The 17,183-nt window shown below is 44.5% G+C and overlaps 1 protein-coding gene across 2 annotated transcripts in view; it reads left to right on the top strand.

Moving 5' to 3' along the window:
* The window catches only part of MYO5B (myosin VB), a 380,719-nt gene that overhangs the window by 120,134 nt on the left and 243,402 nt on the right, over positions 1 to 17,183 (top strand). For both annotated transcript variants that reach the window (XM_032768192.2, XM_032768191.2), the window contains exon 2: positions 8,130 to 8,240. In XM_032768192.2, coding sequence (XP_032624083.1) covers positions 8,130 to 8,240 — 111 coding nt within the window. The remainder of the gene's footprint in view (positions 1 to 8,129; positions 8,241 to 17,183) is intronic.

Below are 17,183 nucleotides of genomic sequence, written 5' to 3'. Positions count from 1 at the left end.
TGAATTTGGTAGGGCCCTAGTCATAGGCCAGGTTTTATTTTTTGGCAGCCTGGAATGAAGTTTCAAGACTGCAGTAATAAACCCATGATAATGGGATTTGTAAAAATGCAAGCACTTCTCTTAACTATATCTCTCCTCCATGGTTGTTCTTGTGGCATGTTATGTAAAAAGAGATTTCAGAGTTGGCTATTGGGACATAGTAATTTCTTTCCAGTGCAGTATGTTTTTCCTTCCCACTACGCTTCTGAACTCTAGTATTTCTACATCTGTGTTAAACACTTACATGCAATATCTGTTTTGAAACTTTGGTGGGGATATGGCAGTACAGGCGAGTCTCATCTTATGCGGGGGGTCTGTTCCATGGTAAAGCGAAAACCGCGTATAGTGAAAATTACATTGAGTTGAATGCTGAGTGGAATCGCCTGCACTATAGAAAATTATTGTTTTTCTCTTCTTTTTTTTTTTAAGCCGACCGCGTAAAGCTGAAATCGCATAAGATGGGACAGACTTGTACTGTTTCTTTTTATACTGAGGGACTGACATACAGTGTCAGTCTTGTTTTAATTTGTCACTACTATTTATCTGAACTAAAACCCATATTATTTTCCAAATGTTGATGGTTTGGATAAAGAATAAGAACATTTGCAATTCCTTGTGTGTGGTGGTTGCATCTTGCTGGTAGAAATTTTTAAATATCTCTGCTGTCTGGATCTCATCTGGCTGATATGGCCCTTCATATTCCTGAGGCAGAAACATAGAGCACACAATTCAATTTGAGAGAGTGAGTGTGTGGGTGCGTGGTGTTGGACAAGACCTCCAAAACAAAGATCCTATATGCTGTGTGTGGATGTTAAAAGTTCCATGATACTACTTATAGGAGCAAGGCTTATCTCTGTGCCTCTTTTGGCAGAGGGAGAACTTGGTCCACTGTTTTAGCGTGCTGTGTGCTAGTAATCTATCTGGCTGCTATCCTTCACCCCAGTGGTGGCTGCATTTCAGTAGTGGGTGAAGTGCGTCTACAATACTATGTGAGGCGCTTTAGAATGCTTCAGGGTGAAAGATGTTACACTAGGCACTATCAGAATCCTTTTCTTTCCTGCCACACTGTATTTGTGGTAATTCCATGGTAGCTTTAATCCAGTGTAAGCTGTAAATGACAAGATTTTTAATGGCACCACCTCTGTCTAAATGAGAGTTACTATTAAGGGTAAAAACTTGGCGTGCACTGAGGTGGTATTGGGAGGCACAAAATAAGGTGCAGAGCACGGCAAAAAATATGTCCTTTTGCTTTTTCTTTTGTTCTGCTGATGTCTTTGTATAGCTCCATTCACATAAAGGATCCTGCTGCTGCAGCTATTGAGCAATCTTAACAATAATTACACATTATACATATAAAAATCCATTGCTGTTCAGCTGCAGAGCAGATTATTTGTACAAATGCTGTTTCTTTAACTCTTGAGTGGTGCTTAGAATTAGCCTAAGTAGTGCACAGTGGGTTTTGCTTTCAAAGGGATGTAACTATATTGCTATCAGGATACATTTGGGGTGTGTGGTGGGGGAAGGGTGTGGGGGGTTATATAAGGCTTATTTAAATATTTAGGACTCTTGTGTTTTACTAACAAAAGCAAATGCAGAACTTTGTTGGCATAGAATTCCTTTGCAATTTCTGTTTCCTATTGTATAATTTAAACTGTTTATCCTGTCAGGCAGGCTAAGGGTTTTAGGCACCAATGTTTACAGTGAAGGGTTCTTAGTCAGAATCAGGGTGATCATATGGCCCTGACAACAACAAAATAACTTTTTTGTGACAGGGAGAAGTGGCCAGCTGAGCTGGTGAAACTGGTAACATATTGATTGAATACATGTTGGACTCAGGACCCATCCCCTCCAATAGGCCCGTCCCAAGGCTTCTGAGAACTCCTAGTCCAGCCCCTCTGTATGAGTCCTCACAACAGCACCTCTCATGCATGGAGCCAAATCTATAGAGTAAGTGGGGAGAAAGGGAGGAGTCAGAAACAAGGGAGGCATGAGATGAGGCTGTCCGAGTCGATGTTCCCAAGTCCGTCCTTGGTGTGCCTGCCGTGGCAGGTGTCCTGGTTTCACACACTGAAAAGCTGGTCCATGCTAAGTGGAAGATAACCTATAGTTCATACTATAGCACTTTCATAGTGCATGGAACGTGCAATCAGGAATATACGTATTATTGCATTGTAAATATAGCTTCTGCCTGAGGTCAGCAGGAGTGAGACCCACTGCATTGAATTTTCAGTATTCATTCAACTCTTGCGTCTTGTTTCCTTGTTGTGGGAAATGGACACTTCTCTTCCCGTGAAGATGCCTTGTGTGTCTGGAAATCCGATGTTGTTTGTTGAGTCCTACCAACCTATTGGAATTGCTCACATTCCTATGTGCAGTGCTTGATAACTATTTGGATAACCAAGTGCTAGTGCAGCAAATGCACCGTATTGCCCTCTTACCTACTTCACTTAGCACAGTAGGATGCTTTTAAATAGGTTAATGTGGGTATTTATTTCATTGCATGATATCATCTAAGATAATACACTGCCATATAAATGAATCAAACCTTATTAGAACATGATGTTATGATGCTAAGTAGTGTAATCTTGTTATGCATGAACAATTTTCTGCTCTTCTATTCAGATTTATTCCCTATTAGGCATACAGGGGGTGCTCAGGTTAGACTTGTATATTTAAATCTTCCCGACAGGCCTGCCTTTAGGATTTCTTATTAGCAACCAGAGGATGTTCAGGTAGTGTGGGGAGGGGACCTACAAAAGGGTTGAGATAGATGTGTGTTGGGGGCCCTTCTCGGCTTGCTGTGGGCAATCTGCACATTAGATTCTTTATTCTCCCCCTACTTGTTGTTGGAGTCTCCACTCCAGAGGAAGCTGCATTCCAGTGGATCTTTGTGCAGAACTTGTAAAGTCCTTCAGGATGAAATGTGGTATAAAAATCAAAAATATTTCTAAAATCTCACAGTGTTCCCAAAGTTTCCAGGTATCTCCACCTGCAGTGTCTTCCCCTGCAACAGAGTTAACCTTGATTCCATAGTGGGTTTCTCCTGGGGCTGGAAATTAGACCAGATTTTGGGCCTCTGTGTGTCTCTTTTTTTCAATCTGTTTCCTTTTGGAATTTCACCCTCATTGAAACCCGCCTTTCTGTTGTTGTGTTGTATGACTGTACTGTACCCAGGGCCATTTCTCTTCACAGCCAGTCTGCGTCTCTCCCTTCCCTGCCCCGAAGCTATGCCTCTTCGTTTTGACTTGATGCTGCTTTCTGATAATCTCATGAGGTTTTATTTATAAATAAATATACAGGTGATGCAGTGAACTGGACTGTGAGTCAGGAGGTCTCGACTGAGAGTCTGTGCTGTGCCTCATAGAAGCAGGCTGTTTGGGGAAGGGTTTAAGGTGGCTTTAACTCAACCTGTGGTGCTCTAGGGCCCGGAGAGCATCTGTGAGAAGTGCTTTCTGTCTGCTCTGGTTGGCTAGGAAACTATCCCATCCTGCCGAATGACAACCTTGAGTCAATTATACATATCTGTATCACCTCCTGATTGGACTACAGCAATACCATGTACCCGGGCGTGAAGCCATCAGCACATAGGAACTTGCAGTTATACAGAACACTGCAGCTGGTCTTCTCAGCTACATGGGCTACTCTGAGCACATCACAGCTGTCCTCTGATCTCTACCCTCACTCCCTATAAAGTAGCGAGTCAAGTTCAAGGTCTTGGTCCTTGCCCACAAGTCCTTTAATAGTTTGGGCCCAGCATATTTGAAAGATCATCTAAAGCACCGTGCTGACAACTCTGTGCCCTCGTGCACTGTGGAACTTTCTACCACAAGGGTAGAGCTCGTGTGCAGGAGACAGCTTTCTCAGCTCTGATCCCAGACTCCCACAAGAACAAAGCACTATCACAAACCTCACCAACTTCCACTCTAAATGCAAGGAGTACTTCTTTGACCTGCCTTCTCTAATATAAACACAGAGTAGCGTGCACATTTAAAAAAAATATTCTCCAAAGCAAAACTCTATTGAAACTCAATACTCCATTGCATGCACAGCTCTCCTCAGGAGAAGATGAGGGAGAGAATGAGCCATACGCCTGACTAACATTAGTCATATCACTCAATGCACTCCTGGTGCGCAGATACTGCGGTGGTAAGGACAATATGAGAACCTGGACAGGACTGAATAGAGGTCCACAACATAAGTCTCAACAGCATTGGGAACCTGTATAAGTTTAACACGCCTTCCCCAGGGCTGTTGTGCTGCCTAGAAGGTGTGCAGTCATGTGCCCCCCATCCCCCACATACCTTTCCCAACACAGCCTTGTCCCAGTCATGCCCCCACACGGGGCTTCTGAGCAGGTTCTAGAGGCAGCTTTACAGGTATGTCTGCCGTATTTGTGCTGATTACAGGGCTTGTAGGGCCCCTTTATGTACCTGCAGCTTTTATATGTCTCATAAAGGAGCCAGAGCAAAGGTGATCTCAGACCCAGGTCTAGTTTCTGACTGCCAGCGGCTCACTTTGTGCAAAAGAAAAAAAAGGGATAACGCTGCTTTTGTCACATGCTGTAGTTGTAACTGTAACACTTTCTTTTCAAATCCCCGATAATCTGATCTAATTCATTTCTGCAATATGGAATTTTTGTTTTCCATCTGTCCACAGTCTCAATTTTTTCATCTTTCAGTACTTCATATAGGCAAGTAGTAAGTTTCCTCATCCCCCATCTTACAGGTGGAGAACTGAAGTGCAGAAAAGGGGAGTAATTTACCCAAGATCACATAGCAGGTTAGTGGTCGAGCTGACAATAGATTTCAGGTTCCCTGACTCCCAGTCCAGTACCCTCTCTCCTAGACCATGCTGCCTGCTCCAAAGAAATTTTTAAAAGTTACCTGAAAATATGATTAGTGGAGGATCATTGGCAGTTTACCCCTCACTGCTTCCTCTAACATTATTATAGGGAGAGAAACTGGGATGGGAGACTGAGTGGGAGAGAGAGAAACTGAGACCAGGAGTTGGGGGGCTGACTGGGACTGGCAGGGCAAGGAAGCTGGGGGCAACAGAGAGCAGTGGGAACCTTGGAAGCCAGTAGATAGTGCTGTGGGGAGAGACTGGATGAGGAGTTGGAGGGAATTGGCTGTGCAAGGAGATGGGGACTGAGACTCAGGCTAGGTCTACACTGGGGCGGGGGGGCAACCTAAGATACGCAATTTCAGCTAAGCGAATAGCATAGCTGAAGTCGGCGTATCTTAGGTCGATTTACCTGGTTGTGAGGACGGCGGCCAGTCAACCACTGCTGCTTCCCCGTCAACTCCACTTCCGTCTCTCGCCGCAGTGAAGTTCCGGAGTCAATGGCAGAGCGATCGGGGATCGATTTTTATCGTGTCTACACTAGACACGATAAATCGATCCCTGATAGATTGATCACTACCTGCCAATCTGGTGGGTAGTGTAGATGTACCCTCAGTATGCCTGCGGGAAGGAGGTGGGGTGGAATGGAGACACATGTGATGAGGAGCTGGGCCTAGGGGGATATGTGGCACTGTATGGGCAAGGTGGTTTGGAGATGAAACACTGAGACTTGATGAGGACATTGGCTTTGGGATTCAGTGGGATAACATGGGAGATGGAGGAGTGATGGGGGTCCACTGGAAGCCAGGGTTGGGGAAGTGATAGATTGGCTGAGAAGCCAGTGTGGAAGAAGGGAAACTGGGACTGGCTGAGCAAGGAGTGTGGGACTGAGGTGAGAAGCCTGGGGAGTGGAAATTGGGACTAGCTAGGGGAGGTGAATGGGACTGGGACTTGGGAGCTAGGGGAGGGGAAGAGATGGGACTGGAAGGGGTGAGACAGAATAAGTCAAACTTGGGGGTGTCTGAGCTGCCTAGAGTTCTCACCCCTTCAGAGCCTTGAACAGAACCCAAAATTCGTGAGTCTCCGCATTCCTTTGCTGTCAGCAAATATCTGTGGAAACCCACTAGCGAAGTGTCTTGTCCTCTTCTAGTGCTGGTCTACAGAAAGCAATAGTAGGTTATCACACTATCATTTACTGTGTTTAGTGCAAGTGGCAGAGGTCTGTGGTGCATCTAAAAGTTGCAACCCTGCTGCTGGCCCATCTAGGGATCAGTATGATGGAATTTGTTGCCATCCGCCCCTGCACCGAGGAAAACCTAGGAAATTACACATTACAAACTCTATGTTAAAAGGTTACAGAGTCGACTGCTCAAAAGTTAGGAAATAACAGAATTAAGGTTGCCTGTGCAATTTTAATTGGGCCTGCTTGTACACATGTACAGTCTTTAGTTACGTGGTCACATACTTCTTTTTCCCCACAACAGGATCCTTGTCTCACGCAGTGCACATCCTGCCCTGGGAATAAACAAGGGTTGTGTGTGGTTTTTTTTTTGTTTGTTTTTTTTTTTAAAAAAGGCTGTTCGTTCGTTGCAGAAGCTGGAAAGTGTGTAAGGAATGAGGCAAGGGATTGCAGGAAGACAAAGGATGGTCTCAGTTTAGTCAGTTGTATGCTGCCTTGAAGAACTGGATTCTGTCTTTGTGTCTACCACAGAGCGCCTGTGTGATGCTGGACAAGTCACTTCAACCAAACTTTTCACAGGATATTAACTGTGTTCCCCATTTTCTGGATGCTCAGCTGGAACCCCTAAGGTCTGATTTGCAGACATTCTGAGCACTCATAACTACAGCTGACATCAGGTGAAGCTGTGTTTTGAACATATGAAGTGCTATATAATGCTACTTACTTCATAAAGTCCTTGACACCTCAGATTGTGCATCCAAGATTAGTGAATACTTTTGACCTTGATCTCTCTGTGCTGCAGTTCACCATCTGTTAAATTGGGCTAATACCATCCTCTCACCTCACAAGGTTTTTGGGAATATAGTATTGGTGAAGCATTCTTATACTATACTGGTGAAAGCAGCAAAGAATCCTGTGGCACCTTATAGACTAACAGACGTTTTGAAGCATGAGCTTTCATGGGTGAATACCCACTTTGTCATACTGGTGAGCTACATAGACAAACCCATGAAGAAATTAATAATTGTCTTCAGAGCATGGTTTGAATAGTATGCAGTGCGGCGGGGGGAAGCCTGGAGACTTGCACTGAACAGTATAAAACAAAATATTTAGTGGCTGCTAATTAACTGTGCACTGATGAAACAGGTTTCCTGTGGTGAAAAAATAGTGTGTGTGTATGTGGGGGGGGGGAAATCATGTAATTAAAGATTATCATAATGCATACACACATGGGGAGGCCAAATTAAGGTTGCACAGATAACCTTCTGGCATTTCTTGACTATGCAACCTGAATGTTCTTTAAACGTGTGTGTGTGTGTGTGTGTGTGTGTGTATGAATTTTTTGGTGTCCCTCCTTGGTTTGTCCTCCACACTGCGGCCTTTGCAGGTTTAGAGGTGTAATTGTATGTTTGAGACATTTGGAGAAATCAAAAGTATATCCACTTACCTTTGAGGGGCATGCGTGTGAATATTCATTGCAGCTCTTTGAATTAGATTTTTAATTCCTGTAAACCTTTATAGGCATCACTTTCTATCTGACATCTTTACAGCTGTTGTAGCTTCATTATTAAAGCAGATATTAATGAATTAATGAGAAGCTGCTCTTTTGTGATAACATTGTAAATGTTTATGCTTTGCCTACTTATGCTTCTTGTAGTATGGTTCTGTTCCTCAGAAAGCATGTTTTGTATTTCAAAAGCCACCTTTCTGTCATTCCATAAAAAGAAGCATTTGCTTTCTTAAAATTGTCTAAGAATTATGCTGTTATTTTTGTGACCCACAGTGACAGGTAAATTATCAGTGAAATCAAACTCGGACATCACTTCACAAGGGAGAACATAGTTGTGTATCATACTGTACTTGATCTTATAGTTAGTAACAAGCAAGTAAACCAGTCTAGTCAAGAAGCAGTCTGATTCATGACTCTAATGTAGTGCTGTATGTTGAGGTAGGTCTTGAAGTTGCTTCCACTGAAGCCAATGATGGAAACTTCCATTGAGAGTAGGATTGTATCCCTAGTTAATAAGTACATTTCTGACCTAACTGGTTTTCATGCATTTCTTTTCAGTACACAAAAGTTTGGATTCCTGACCCTGATGAAGTTTGGAGATCAGGAGAAATTATCAAGGATTACAAAGAAGGGGATAAAAGCCTACACCTGAAATTTGAAGATGACACTGTAAGTTAATTAAAATTATATATGTTGCCCTTTTCAGTGGTAGATCTAAGCTTCAAATGATCCTCTGAACAAGCCTGACTCATTACAAGTTCTTGGTGTATTTTTAAAAAAAGTCCGTCATACATCACTTTGCCACAGTCTCAGGTTCTCAAAGGTATTCCTATTCAAATCAAAGGTTTCCTGCCTTCTTTGACTTGGTTCTGCAGCAAAGTTGTAATCTGTGTAGGACATCCAAGTAATTTTTAAAATGGCATACTGTCACAAACACCAGATTATGACTTTGCTGGCAGGTGAATTGGAAGGAGTAAATATTCATATGGGTTTGAATAAGCAATAAGTATCAGAAGTTAAAAGCCAGCAGAATACAGAAAAAAATTGGCCAAGTGACACTTTTTTTTTTTCTATGTATGCTCAGCCTTTTCAGGTTTACTCCAGTATAAAACCCTGATTTCATTTCACTGCTTGTCTTTTTTATAAAAAATGGTGCTAAAGGAGGGTGACAAACAGAAAACTCCTCTCTTGTGTTACTCTACAATCTTTAAATGAACTTGTCAGAAAAAGTAATGCCAGTTTATTTCTTATAAACTGTTTGGTGCTTTCCCTCTCCAACATCCATACGCTTATTGCATTAGAGATTCTGGTCCTAATCTTTAAACTCACTAGTGGGTGGGACCTGGTTATCTTGCATATCACCTTTCCAACTACAACCTGTTGAGACAGGGCACTCAGTGGGGAAAAAGCAGTTGATGGAGCCCAGCATGACTGGAGGGCCTTCTTTAATGGAACTTCTTGCTTAGGGCCACTTCTACACTACAAAGTTTTGTTGGCAATGTTGGTCAAGGCATGACGAATTGTGACCAACGTAACTGTGCCAGCAGAAGCCCCTTGCATAGATGGGGGTTATAACCCAGATCTGTGGTTTTGCCTGTATAGCTTATTTTGTTTTGTGGGGAAGGGAGGGAGAGGGATAAGCTATAGCTGGGATAAACTATACGATTTAAAAGCATAATTTTGCCAGTATAAGCAGTGTCTCCACTAGGAATGCCTCGCCAGTATAATGAACCAGGAAAGCACTCCAAGTGTAGACCTGGCCAAAAAGAGTTTTTTGAAAAAACTCAGGCCTGTCTGTTTTCAGAGTACTTTTCAAAAGGCTTCCCTTGCCTAACACAGGCTGAAATCAACCCGGTATCCTAAGCTGTTGGCAGCTACTGCTGCTAACATTTAAAAACCAAAATGAGTAATAACTGAGTAGAGTCCTTGCTGGACCAATTTAGGAGAAACCTTTTTAAAATCGAGTTCTTATAAATGCCATGTTGATTGGCATGTTAGAAGAGCCTAGGTAAATAAGTTCTATAGACCAATGATCTGGAGCTAGGTCATTTGAAAAGACTGATCAATGATTGAGTACCTTGACCATCTTCCTAGTGTTGAGCTGAGGATTCATACTTAGGGAAGAATGGAGGAAGAGGGATGGTCTGTTTATGATGTCGCCTTTTTCAGCTGAGTATGAACTTGTTCTGCAGGACAGCATCATGCTGAGACAATCACATTGCATTAGCATGTGGCAAAACCAACATCATGTGAAACTCTACCATGTCATGGTGGTGCAGAGTTGGCTATGGAATTTACTTCAGGGCCGCCTTTATGATTTCACTGCATCAAAAGTTGGAGGATCATGGAAAACAGTGGTAGAGGGCAGCCAAATCTCTTTCTGTCTCAGCTCCTGAAGTGCATGGAGCTCCCAGCTCCCCACAAATTTATAGTCTGAGCAAACTGGACAGCTTTGCTCAGGAAATTCCCAGGACTGCTATGGTCCATTGCTTTGATAGGTGGTGTGACAAAGTTCCTTCTCTACCTTGGTGGGTCCTGCACTTATTGGCAGAGTTTGCTCACCTCAGTAATCTTCCCACAGTCTGGGTCAACTCCTTCTGTGTCTGATCAGGAGTTGGGAGGTTTGGGGGGAACCTGGGCCCGCCCTCTACTCCTGTGGATTGCAGCTGTCTATAGTGCCTCCTGTAACAGCTGCATGACAGCTACAACTCCCTGGGCTACTTCCCCATGGCCTCCTCCAAACACCTTCTTTATCCTCACCACAGTATCTTCCTCCTGGTGTCTGATAATGCTTATACTCCTTAATCCTCCAGCAGCGCACCCTCTCACTCTCAGCTCCTTGCACCTCTTGCTCCCAGCTCCTCACATGTACTTCCTCTTCTCTGGCTCCCCCTGGCCTGACTGGAGTGAGCTCCTTTTTAAAACCCAGGTGCCTTGATTAGCCTGCCTTGATTGGCTGCAGGTTTTCTAATCAGCCTGTCTGCCTTAATTGGTTCTAGCAGGTTCCTGATTACTCTAGTGCAGCATCTGCTCTGGTCATTCAGGGAACAGAAAACTACTTATCCATCAATATATTTGCCCTCTACCAGACTCCTGTGTCCCACTGGTTTGGGTCTGTCACAGTGGGTAATTTCTTAAAGAAGGACTCAATCTTATTGGATGTAGAGGGTCATCATAGGCCCACACACTGCTTATACCCTAACTTGAACATTTAAGTGGTGCATCAGGCTTCTATGGCTGTATGCACAAAGAGGAGTTTTACCCACTTGTCATCTCTGAATGCCAAGAGTCAGCTGTACTGACACTCTTTTGTTACAAAGATCAAGTGCTATGGAAACTACCAAGCACACTCCAGTTAGATTGACGTTCTGTTGAGGAACATTGAAGGAGCTAAATTCCCCAACAAGCCAGCTTGAACTTACTGCTTTCAGCGCCATGTTTTAGCAGAACTGCACAGCCTACAATCTGTGTGACTGGTATAATTGTGCCAGGAAATATATTTTTCATGAACTGCTTCATCTAATTTGGTTTTTCCATTGAGCAGGCAATTTTTTTTAATTGTCCGGGGGACAATCTGCCGTATTACTAGAACAGTTAACAGACACTGCTTCCCCAAACTGAAAATGCTCCAAGGGCTGTGTGAATAATTCACAGCTCCTGCCAATGAACCGGTTTCACACTGGCATATAGTGTGTTACCCTCTTACAGAGCAGGCAGCTGGGGAGCAGGAATGAGAGATGCTTGATTAGGCTGTTATGAAAACAATTATTCTTTTTCCTTCAGTATAAGCAGAGAGGCCAGTAGCAGTACGTCAGAGAGCCAGTGTCACTGGGAAATCAACGTAATGCACCTTGGAACTGAGTGATAAGACTGGGGACACATTTGTTTGCGCAGCTTGATAGTCTTCTCCTGTGGTTGTTAATATGCCAAGGGCCATCCATAAATATGTGCCATTCCACAGGACCTCCTTGCATTCACTGTCCCTGTCCTGCTCCACTCCAATAAGTACATTTCAGCGTGGAGGTCTGATTTCACGGTCCATGATGTTTTTTTCACAGCTGTGAATTTGGTAGAGCCCTGGTTCGGACATCTGCTGGAGCCTGCCCCTACTCCCTGCTGTCTGACTTTCAGCAAAACTCCAGAACTTAGAGCCAACCTTGGAGCTGCCAGCCTGGTCAGCTGTTAGACACTGTCACCCATCTTTCCCACTGCTAACAAGTAATGAAATCCAATGATGTGCAGGAGTGGCGCCAGGGTTTTTGGCGCCCTAGGCACAGGGCTGGCTCTAGTCATTTCGCCTCCCCAAGCACGGCGGCATGCTGCGGGGACGCTCTGCCTCTCGCTGGTCCCATGGCTCCGGTGGACCTGCTGCAGGAGATCCACCGAAGCCCCCTGCCGCCCTCCCGTGCTCCCGGTCGGGGCCGGCCCTGCCTAGGCGGGGGTCCTTCCCACACTCCCGGTCGGCGGCAATTCTGCGGCGGGGGGTTCCTTCCGTGCTCCCAATCTTTGGGGCACTTCAGCGGCGGGTCCCGGAACGAGTGAAGGACCCGCTGCAGAATTGCTGCCGAAGACCCGGAGCATGGAAGGACCCCCCGCCGCCGAGTGTGGCAAAATGCCGCCCTCCCAAGTCCTGGTCCTCTAGGCGACTGCCTAGGTCGCCTAAATGAAAGTGCCAGCCCTGGTGATGTGATTAACATTAATGTGCAAAACTGAGGTTTCTCTTTAGTATAAATGTGTTCCAGGTTTGCCAGCCTACTCCTTTATCTGAGGCCCTCGTTGGAATTCATCTTTCTCCTCTCTGCAAATATGGTGTCCTTAGAATAGTAGTCCAGTGCCTGTGCTTTTTCCTAATAACACACACACATTCCTCTCCCTGATCATCCCACAAAGCTGCCTGCCCTTACATCATACTACCAGAGAGAATGAGCAGGAAACTTTCTTTCTGCTTTACTGCCAGCTGTGGCTTCCTTCATTTCCATAATCAGTTACCTCTCTTCTGCTTCTGAGACAATCGAACAAGGCTTCGGTGAAGAACAGCGAGCCCAATAATTCACGATAGTGCTCGTATCCTAGCAAGGAATTAGGTGACAGATGTGAAATGAACATTTGGTTTTGGCTCAGTTCTTGTTGCCCATCTTACAACTGGCACTAATTGGCTTAATTGGCTGGCTATCCTTCTACCTCCTGGCGTTCTCCATGTAGATCAGGGAATGGGGGTGTGTGGGTGAAGCTTGCACTGCCACAGTCTCTGCTGTATGTGAAGGCTCCAGTGCTGCCAGTCTGGTAACATTCATCACTATTGAAAATTCTATGTAGTTATTTCCCCCTCTTGGGATTTGGGGGAATTCCAGCAGCTTAACACTTCAAAACCTTCAGTGATCAGGTGAACCTGATAGAAACAGCCAGGGTGAGTTCTGTCAATTCTGGGCGATGTATCTCTGGCTGGGGGTAGTGGTGGTAAAGAAGGGAAGGTCAGAGGACTGCAAGCTGTTGTATGTTGTGGAAACTGCATAGATGCTGTTGCCAGGACATAAAGGAATGAGTCATTTCAATATTATGACAGAGTTTATTTGATATAAAACTATTAAGATACCTTAAGTGTTTGTTAGATGGACACATTCATCTTTGGATTCACACTGTTAGATTTAGTGTGTTTCCCCTGTGATGCTGCTTTGCAATTAATTCATCTTCCTTTAGAGAAGACTGGTTACATTCTTAAGGTCTGTTTTCTGCTCTTAACAGGTGTTGATAGCTGTTTCCTACTGGTACAGGTCTCATAAATGGAGTAGGATGAACAGTCCATACCTGAAATACAGCATGATAAAAGTTCAACTCAGCTCCTGTCATTCTGATAAATAACATTCAGGGCCACCTGTGCCAAAATGTAGTTTGTTAGAGCTGGACTAAGTCCTGGGGTTTTCATTCCACAGTTATTTTATGTTGTTAAATGGAAATCTGTCCTTTAGGCTATTTTGTGACCGTTCAATTTACTGTAGGTTTTCAGTTAGTGACATGTCTGTCACATCCTTCAGAGCCGTAGCTACACAGCCAAGTTGGCTTCTAAATTGAATAAAGGCTCTGTTCATTTTTTAAAAAGACTGATTTACATGACTGGATAACAGGGTTTTTTCTTCTTTTAATATTTCTCCTGTGCAGTTTGTTTTTATTGTTTAGGCCATTCTTATGAAGTCCCGGCTGAGTTGAGTGTGATGGGGGCATGTTGATCTGAGAAACCTTATATTAGCATGGAGTGACACACACATGCATCAAATTAAGGTTACGTGAACATTAGGATCTCTTTCAGGGAATTGAAAGCTTTTGGTTCCTGACAGTTGAAATGTTTCCGCTGTTGTTGTTACTGGCTTCTTTTTCTTATCCTTTTCATCTAAAGTGAATGTTCCTGGCTGCTTTGTGTCTATCACAAATCTCTTTCTGGAGTGATGAACTCAGTGTTACATACTCCTTGGGAATCCTAGGCTCTCAAAAATCCTAACATAGGACTGTGGGGATTATCGCACGGAACTCAGTTGCAGCAGTAAAGGTCAGGCTTCATTGAGATTCTCTCAGGAGTGGAAGAACTCAGTCTGTATGCTGCATGGGTGATGCCGATCCTGCGTATTTGAAAGAGATGGCATGGCCTACTGGATAGGATAATGGGTTGAGGCTTGGGAGACCAGGCTCTGTTTCCATCTCTACCACTGACGTGCTGTGTGATTTTGGGCAAATTAATTCATCTCTCTGTGCTTCTGGTTTTCTTCCCACCTTTTGTTGGTCTTGTCTGTTTAGCTAGTAAACTCTTCGGGGCAGGGATTGTCTTTTAGTTGAGCATAATGGGATTCCAATCTTGGCTGGGACCTGTTGGGGGAGTCAAGACTTCAAGCTCTTGTGTGGTGATTTACTTTGCTTATGGCACCAGCCTGGCCAAAAGCTGAGTGTATTCTCATCTGTGTTGAAGCTTTGTTTCTGCTGGCAGTTGGAATAGTGTGGCAGAGCTGTGACCTTGCTCCTATGGGTCCTGCGCTTCTAGGCGGTTTATGCTAGCCTCAGTGGCTCACTGTGACCCTCCACGTAGCCCTTCTCTCTCTAGGGCCAGGGTTACAGTCTGCTGAGCCCTTTTCATCATAAGCCAGCAAGGAGGTTGATGAGAGAACTCCCACAGTCTCTGTTCAGCCTCCTGTCCTGACAGGGGCCTGACTTCCCCTCCCAGGAGATGTTCCTGTAGTGGTGGGTTAGGGGGAACCTGGGCCCGTCCTCTACTCCGGGTTCCGGCCCAAGGACCCTAATGGTAGCAGTTGTTGGCAGCCAACTTTTCACTGCCAGAGTTGCTACATTTCCCTGGGCCACTTCCCCACAGCTCTCCTGTCTTCACCCTTACCTTAGGGCTCCCTTAACAATGGTTTGAGGGTGTCTTCAGTAACCAGCCCTTCAGCTGCACTTCCTTTCCCCTGGCTGACTGGAGTGAACCCTTTTTATAGTGTCAGCAAGGCCTTAATTAGAGTCAGGTGGTCACATTAACTGAATGGCCTCACCTGACTCTTTACAGGTTAATCAGAGTCAGGTGTTCTCATTAGCCTGGAGCAGCCCCTGCTCTGGTCAGTCAGGGAACAGAAAACTATTAACCCAGTGGCCAGTATATCTGCCTTCTGCTATTCTGCTGTACCCAGCTGGCCTGGGTCTTATCACGGTAGTAACTCTGAATGTGCCACACAGCTTCATTTCTGCAGTATGTTTCATACAAAAAGGGGTTTAGTGTGTAAAGCTGAAGTGGCATCAGTACAGAACTGAAAGAACAATTGCAAGCTGTCACAGAGGAAGAAGCTGTGCAGGATCAATTAGGGAAGTGAGGAGAGCTAGGAGGAAGATGTTTGAGGAGAAGGGTTTTGCACCAGCAATGGCAAGATGGTTGGAAGGGACAGAGGAAGCAGTGTTAATTGATGGGAAAGGAAGAGGAGCAACATCTGAAGCAGGATGGCACTGTTCCTTTGAGTTTGAGACAGGGCTTTGGAGCTGTGCTCCGGTTCTGCTCCAGCTCCAGGCAAAAACCTTCAGCTCCACTGCTCTGGAGCTGCTCCATGCTCCAGCTCTGGGCTCCACTCCAAAGCTCTGCTTTGAGAGGACAATTTTTAATTGGAATCTAAAATGAGTGATGAAGTTGGCTTTGGTGTGTGGGTTTTTTTTGTTTGTTTGTTTCTTCGTTCTGCTGTCCTATTTGTCTGATTTTGTCCTCCTCTTCAGTCCTGTCTCCTGTTTAGATTGTGATCCTTGATAGCAAGGACTGTTATCTTTGTTCCATGTCTGGACAATGCTTAGCACATTGAGGGCCCTGATCATTCATGGTAGTTTTGAATGTGGGAATAATGGCCATGTGTTTAAATCTGATGGTGGTATCTGCACATATGGAGATCTGGGCAGGGAGGAGTTAGGAAGTCCACAGAGGAGGCTCTCTGCCACCATCAAAGTGAGAGAGGAGTGAAAGGAAGGGTAAATGCTTCAGCGGATGAGGAGTCAAGGCACTGGCAACCTGAAGGCTTCAGTTTGTCACCTCACTTCAAGAGAATCTCTGCTTAAATATTCCATGCTATTGGCTGAGGAACTGAAGGGCTGAAACATGGCAGTGCCAGCATGTCTTTTGAGGAGTGAAAAATGAACATCTCCTCCATAAGCATCCTTTAGCTGCCAAAATATTAATTGGAACTTGACACAGTTGGCAATGAATGGCCGTGGTATGCTTTTCCCCCACCTAGTATTCATGCGTATATCACCCACAGATCACCTGCCTACGTCCCCTCTGCTCTAGGCATTATATATTCACTCTTTCCAGTACGTGCCTGTCTAACTAAACCAAACAGCATGTTGGATAAAATGAATAGTATGGGAATTCTTATCTGCCCCTTTCTGCTTTCACAAGCAGGGTTTCACTATTGCTGGAGGAACTTACCATCAGAGTGTTCAGGGGGCAGGAACATAACTCATCCGAAGTGTAAACAAATGTTAAATGTATCCAGCAAAAACCAAACTGGAAACTTCCCAAAACATCTCCTGTCTCTAAGTGTCTGACAGTCGAAGTGCCCATGGGGGAGTTGACAAAGGTATTTACAGATAAAGGGGAAAAGTCATGTTGATTTCTAATTAGTGGCTCTGCTGTTCAGTTGGGGAAGAGCCAAAACTCTTCAGCGTATGGTGATCTGTATTTTTTTAATGCCATCACCATGTTCCTCACGTAAGTCTACAGTGCTCCTGGGTTTGATTCTTTGCATCCTTTCCCCATTGTCAGAAGAGATTGAAGGGAGTATAGAGCATAATGTGTTTGAAGTGACTTTAGTTTAAAAAAAAAATGGTCAACAAATAACTTTGTCAAAGGAAGGACTCTGGATTCTGTGACTTTGGCTGACCTTAGAGGAAGATAAATAAGGATGCACATGTCGGTTTTGTTGATGCTTTTACTGTTTTTTATATATGATGCTGTGTCTTACTAACACTTTGAGGTACCTTGTGCCATCTCCTTCCTTGGTCACCCCTAAAAACTTCCTGGATTTGCTTTAGACAATGAGATTAGATAAACTTATTCAGTAAGGGTGAAATTCACCCCTCAGCAGTGAATTTTGTCCTTTG

Source organism: Chelonoidis abingdonii, chromosome 6 (genome assembly GCF_003597395.2).
Source record: "Chelonoidis abingdonii isolate Lonesome George chromosome 6, CheloAbing_2.0, whole genome shotgun sequence".
Lineage (NCBI taxonomy): Eukaryota > Metazoa > Chordata > Testudines > Testudinidae > Chelonoidis > Chelonoidis abingdonii.
Note: the sequence above shows the minus strand (reverse complement) of the source record. Positions and strands in the feature narration are given on the sequence as shown.